At 37.0% G+C, this 6,770-nt stretch overlaps 1 protein-coding gene across 1 annotated transcript in view; it reads right to left on the bottom strand.

Annotated features, from left to right (window-relative positions):
* Nucleotides 1–1,639: 1,639 nt before the first annotated feature.
* Nucleotides 1,640–6,770, bottom strand: part of XK (X-linked Kx blood group antigen, Kell and VPS13A binding protein) — a 48,699-nt gene continuing 43,568 nt past the window's right edge. Inside the window, exon 3 of the mRNA XM_012736663.2 lies at nucleotides 1,640–6,297. Coding sequence (XP_012592117.1) covers nucleotides 5,471–6,297 — 827 coding nt within the window. The 3' untranslated portion in view covers nucleotides 1,640–5,470. The remainder of the gene's footprint in view (nucleotides 6,298–6,770) is intronic.

Below are 6,770 nucleotides of genomic sequence, written 5' to 3'. Positions count from 1 at the left end.
TGCAATCTATAATATGGGAGAAAATATTTGCAAATATATATCTGATAAGGGGTTAATCTCAAAAATATTTAAGAAACTCCTACAACTCAATAGCAAAAAGCCCTGAAAAATCTAATTGAAAGATGAACAAAGGACTGGAATAGACATTTCTCCAAAGAAGACATACAAATGTCCAACAGGTATAGGAAAAGGAGTTCAACATCACTAATCATCAGGAAGATGCAAATCAAAACCACAATGAGATGTCACCTCACACCTACTAGGATGGCTAGTATCAAAAAAACAAAAGATAATGTGGGCAAGGATGGAGAAATTGGAACACTTGTATACTGTTGGTGGGAATGTAAAATGGTGCACCCTCTATGGAAAACAGTATGGAAGCTCCTCAAAAAATAAAAAAATAGAACTACCATATTATTTAGCTATCCCACTTGTATGTATCCAAAACAATGAAATCAGGATCTTTAAGAGATATCAGCACTCCCATGTTCATTGCACCATTATTCATAATAGCCAAGATATGAAAACAGCCCAAATGTCCATAGACATATGAATGAATAAATAAAATGTAGCATATTCATATGATGGAATATTACTGAGTCCTAAAAAAGATGGAAATCCTGTCATTTGTGACAACATGGATAAAGTTAGAGGACATTATGCTAAGAGAAATAAACTAGACACAGAAGGACAAACACTGCTTGATTCTACCTACATGAGTTGTCTAAAATAATAAAACTCATAGAAGCAGAGAATAGAATGGTGGTTGCCAGGGTCTAGAGGGAAGGGAAAATGGTGAGTTGATGTTCAATGGGTATAAAGTTTCAGTTATGCTGTATGAATGAGTTCTAGAGATCTACTGTACTTAAAATTTTGAGAGGATAGATCTCATGCTCATTATTCTTAAAAAATTGAGAGCGAAAACAAAGAGGCACAGGAAACTTTTGAAGGTGATGGTTATGTCTATTACCTTGATTGTGGTGATGACTTCATGGGTGTTTACATATGTATAAATTCATCATATTGTATATAGTAAATATGTGTAGTTTTTTTGATTATCAATTATACCTCAATAAAGCTGTTTTAAAAAAAAGACATCCTACAGCTAAGTCTTTGCAAACTGTAAGGCGACCATCAGAAGAAAAGAAATTATTGAAACAGTCCATGGCTATTTCATGCTCCGGAATGATCCCTTTAACAACTGATATTTTTTCCAACCATGGATGGTCATTTGCATTTGATTATTTATGTTAATATCAAGCCACCCCTTTGGTGTTTTATATTTCTGAATAAGTATACCATTTATACACACACACACACACACTCTCTCATATACTCTTCTTTGTATCAAACACAGCAACTGTCAGACAACTGAGCAGAATTTTAGTATCCAGTAGTACAGCTTTAACTAATGGCGTAAATGCTTATAGAACAATCAGATGACTTTTTATGGATTGTTGCTGTCTTAAAGGCTGAATATTAGCACTTTCAAATTTCTCATCCTACAGAAGGAATTTCCAGGTGAGATTATAAACTATAATTAGTCACAATAAGCCATTTTCAAATTTCTGTTTTTAAAGCAGTCCCTGAAGAATAAAAAAGGGCACATAAGGACTGTATAAGGAAAGAAATGCAAGGAGACATTGAAAAATTAATTTATTATATGAAGAAACATAACAATATTTATTAGCATCAATGACTGCAGAGATGCAGTCGACAAAAGCTCACATCCACAATACATTGGTTGAAAAGTACTGGCACATACACTCATAACCATAGCACTAATGTTGTAAGGTGGTTTCCAAGAAAATGCTGTTTGACAATCAATTTTAATGTTTATTTTTCCATTTACAAGGACAAAAAGATTAAACTCACAATCAATTAATGACGTGAATCAGGCATTCAAGTTGTAAAGCACAATTATCAAAAGATGTTGCTATATCCTACATGGAAAACTATACCAAAACAATAAACTCATTTACCATCAGAAACACTTTCTCAGATTCAGCGGGTCTTTTCCCTCCAAGTACCATGTGTTTGTGTGCTAACTTTTGTAAGCAACTGGTGGTAAGAGAAAGGGCAACTGCCTCGAAGGCCAAAGGCTCACATACGCACTCAGGACATTCATGTGGATGACACTACTTATTTCTTTTCAAACATTAAAAAAATAATAATAACCTGCTTATGGATTTGAATAACTATAAGAACAACTCTTTAAATATGCATGGCACTTTAAAAATATTTTCAAAGCATTTTCATGCCTAGTTTTAAATTTGATCTTTCTGACAACCTTGTGAGGTAGGTTGGACAAGTATATCATCCAAATTTGGTAGGTCAGGAAACTGAGGCATACAGCAATTAAGTAACTTGTAGGACTGGACAGAGAGATGCCAATCTCTATACTGGGTTGTCTCTACTAACAATGAGAGGAAGTCTAAACATGTTTTATAAACTTACTTCAATATATTTTGAAAAAATATTTTACCCTCATCCAGCCAAATGACAGCAATTTGGTTGGAGCAGTTCTCATGACAAGTTATGGCATGTGATTAATTAGACAAAGAACTGAGAGTTTTAAAAATTAAAATTATAACTGAAAAACACATTTTAACTCTCAAAATATGAAGAAATTTTCTGACTTGTTTTACGCCTTTAGGAAAACCTAGCTCTGTAGTGTAAACTGGAATTTTGCCATTCAAAGATGTAAAAAATTTAAATATAAAAATTTTCAGTTCACTAAAACTTACATTTTCACCATACAGAAAAAAAGCAGTGATTTCTCTCCCTCAAAGTGAATGGACATATATATGTGTCCCCAAAGCTGGGGTACCTGTATATCAAGGGTTAAAGACGACAAAATGTCCAATTTAGTTATAAAACTTCTGTCCTTATAAATGTGTGAATTAGGCTTTGGGAATCTGACAGACCATCACTATTAGTTTGCTTTGGGGTCACTCAAAGTGCTTACCTATCTTCTAAACTAAAGTGATTTAAAATGTTATTTGAAGATTAAGACATTGTAATGGTTTTTAAGACAGGCTTCCAAGCTAAAGCTGGGAAATACCAATCTCTTCATCCCTGTCCAATTCTGAACACACCTAGTTAGTGACAGGCTGGTGGCTGCTCACACTCTTCACTCCCAAGGCATGTCCTGAAGGCATTTCAGGTGGAAAATAGGCATCATTAACCCTACCATCAGCTATTGCAAACCATCAAGTCAAGAATGTCTTTCTCACAAAAGAGATTGAAAATATCTGGTGTCAAGGAACACAACTAACTGGTTTGATAAAAAGAAACACTTGGAATGATTTAGGAATGGCTTTACTGCTCTCCTCCTCATCATAGAACCCTTCTGCTAACTAGGAAATGACCAAAAAAAAAGATGCTTTAGCATCTTAGCTTTATTTTACTCGCAGTCGTTATGTTGAAGGGTGCTTTTGTGTATTACAATTGTGTACCTATGCACATATGTGATTACATGAGTGCATGGAAGTATATGTGTTGTAAGAAGTATCATTTTGGTTATGTATGCTCACTATTTATTTTAGGCCTATTAAAAATAGGGCAAGTATTAGGTGGTGCTAACCGGCAGAACATAGACAATCTTGAGTTTTATTTTTATTTGGTTAAAAGTAGACCAAAAAATTATCTGTTTCTGCACATCTCCACAAAATTAACCACAAATATTGATAAACCAAGAAAATTTCAAATGAGAAAAAAATCTCATAAAACTAAATTTGAAGCTCTACAGTTTGGGAGCTTATTGATATATTTCTATGGAACTGTATAAAAATATTAAACAATATGGAATATTGTAAAAGAATATATAGTTTCTTTGACCCCTGAATGTAGTGGAAATTGATTACCAAATTGCTTTTTTATTTGTGTGTATGGAATTACTTATAAATTTGATACCAAGAATTAGAAAGGAAAATTACCAAAAATGTGATGGCCAGATAAACACATTTTTTAGGCTAATAAAGTCAAAGAAGTGGATCCCTACTCCATCTGGTAAAATAGAGTACATAAATAGAGTCCCCTTTGTAAATTTCTCAGATTTTACTCCAATCTTCATTCTAAATTGGTCTGATCTTTATGGTCACCTGTTTCCAAGTATTTCATTATGAATATTTTAATGGTAGAAATAGTGGCACTGGATCTAGGCAATTTTCCAGGACGATTGAGGGTATACTATCCAGTTCTCTTTTATAAAGCAATTAGGGTTCCAAATTAAAGAAAAAATTATACAGATGATAAAAGGACATAGGAGGATAAAATTTGAAATCTTTTTTCAAACTAAGTCACAATGATGGCAAATCAAAATGCATTCAATGAAAGATAAAAATCTAGTCATTTAATCTCTTTCTGTAATTTAAGAAACATTTCAGAAGTCAATCTCTAACTAGGGGTAGTGGTGAGGAAAACCCTCTTCCTTCAAATAATGAAAATTAAAATACCCTATAACACCTGAACTTGGTGAGAAATTTCTGCAGGGGTTTTCAGAAAAACTTATTAATCAAGGTAATTCTTATCTAAAACTTTCCTGGCAGGCAAGGAAGGCGAAGGTGGAAGTGGAGACTGTAAGTTTTACTTTCTTCTTTCCTAAAAAGGTGAATCCCAGAAAATTCTACCAGAAATTTTCTAGAGTCACAGGACAAAACTGAATCTTGAGGAAGTTTAAGCATATCATCTAGCAGATTCACATATTCAACCATTCTGGGATGGTAAGAATTCTACCATGTTTTAACATCCCTCCTGATCCAGAATTTCTTCAACATACCAAAGGATCAGAACTTTCCTAAATTAAGAAACTTCCACAGTCAAATTTAGAATTCATTTTTGCACCGATGGATCCTAAGGAATAATGTCTAAATCTAGGCTCTTGAATCAATTAGAAAAGCATGCCAGGGAGGCTACAGTTGGCTATGTACAAAGAGCCCTAATGAGATGAAAATGGAATATCTGTCTATTCAAAAACCAAACTTCAACAGCTCTCCCTGTAAGCTCTGACAGGAATGATGTTGCTGATGGCAAAACCCCAGTAACCTTCTCTGGTCATCAGGACAGCTCTAGGGTAAAAACTATATTCAGGAACAACAAATCATCAGGCGACCCAGACCAACAGTCCAGAAAACTAGAAAACAAGTAAGCTCCTCTCCTCATTCTACCTGATGGATCTAACCAGCCCAACTCAGGTTTCAGGGGCACCTTGTCAGTGAAAAGGCCAGTAATGCCTAGAACATGATTTGGTCACCTGGGAACTGTGGTACCTTTCTTCAACACTCAGAGGTTTCCCTGGCTTCCCCCCATAGTTCTACATACCCAAGAGCTCTATAAAGAAGAGCAGCTCACAAGGAGTTGACAGCTAACTTCCTGCCTTTTTCCCTGTGCAGGGCTCATTACTTGTATTAAAAACAGGTATCAAACCCAGAAAAAAATATGCCTGTACCCTGAGAGACCTTGGGTCCCGTTAAGCAGAGCAGAGCTCATCAGCATTCAATAACTGACTGGGCTCAGTACTTATTCTACTGCTAGAAGGTGTCTCCTCTTTCTCTCTGGATGACTTTAGGTCTCTGTTTCCTACTGACTCACAGGATTTCTGCCGCCTACAGGCCCAGCAAAAACAACTGAGCCACTTCTGAAAGCCTTCAGAAACGCTAGTGGAAAAGAGCTTTTTGCAAGGGTGAAAGAACTGATAGAACACAAGCATGAATAGAATGGCTGTGCAGTACCCAACGAGCAGCTGCAGAATCAACAGGGGTGCACACACATACATATAGATGTCAGTCTTGAACAGATACCACAGGAGGAGGAGGATGGCATTTTCAATGAATCTGAGCGGGTAGTACAGCAGTGGCTGGTACCAATTCTGGGACTTGCTGATAAGGTCGGGGCTGTCGATTTTCAGCTGTACAGCTGACCAGCAGAACATGTTGATACCTGTATAAAGTAAAGTGAGAAAGCATAGCACTATGGTGGTGCCCACTCTACTGAGGGCCTTCTCTATGTTCTCAGGGAATGGAGAGCCACTGAGCCAGAAGAGGATCCAGGGGTACAAGAAGAAGCTGAAGAAGTTGATGAGTACAATGACCACCACCCAGATCTTCATGACAGAAGTAAAGAGGACTAGGACTGTAACTCGAGTAGCAATCTCGAAGCTCCTCCAGAGGAAGATACAGACATAGGCCAGAGGCTTCACATTGACCTCGTACTCATCATATTTGATTTTGATGGCTAGGATATTGCAGCGCAAGGCTCCGTACACAATGGACAACAGGGATATTGTCATGAAGAGGCCTAGGGAAAAAAGAGAAAGAGCAATGTCAATTCTCACCTCCACCAGGAATCCTACCACAGCAGACACGGTCAGTCCATATTTCTTGGACTCTTCTCTGTTTTATGTGCACAGGCTGACTTCTGGCTGTCAATATCTTCCCATTGTGCCTGAGGACTTTTTCCAGATCTGAAGAACGCTGCTCTGCCCAGGTGCCTAGCAGGCTGAAGTACCAGGAATTAATACTTCTGGGAGAGCCCTCAACACTCCAATTCCAGCCCTGATTAACAGCTGAAATGTAAGTATCCTGGATCCCCCACTCCTTGGGTAGAATAACTCTGAGGCATGTGTTCGATACCATTTCCAAGTGTTTCCTTGTAGGATTAACTTCTAGTCATCCACTGTGATAGCTGTCTAATAATGCTCCTTTTATTGGCTGCCTCCCCTTCCCTGCCTTGTTTCTCTTCTCCCATGTTTCTTACACCTTCCTCCCAAA

Source organism: Microcebus murinus, chromosome X (assembly GCF_040939455.1).
Source record: "Microcebus murinus isolate Inina chromosome X, M.murinus_Inina_mat1.0, whole genome shotgun sequence".
NCBI lineage: Eukaryota > Metazoa > Chordata > Mammalia > Primates > Cheirogaleidae > Microcebus > Microcebus murinus.
This window is presented reverse-complemented; position numbering and strand designations above follow the sequence as displayed.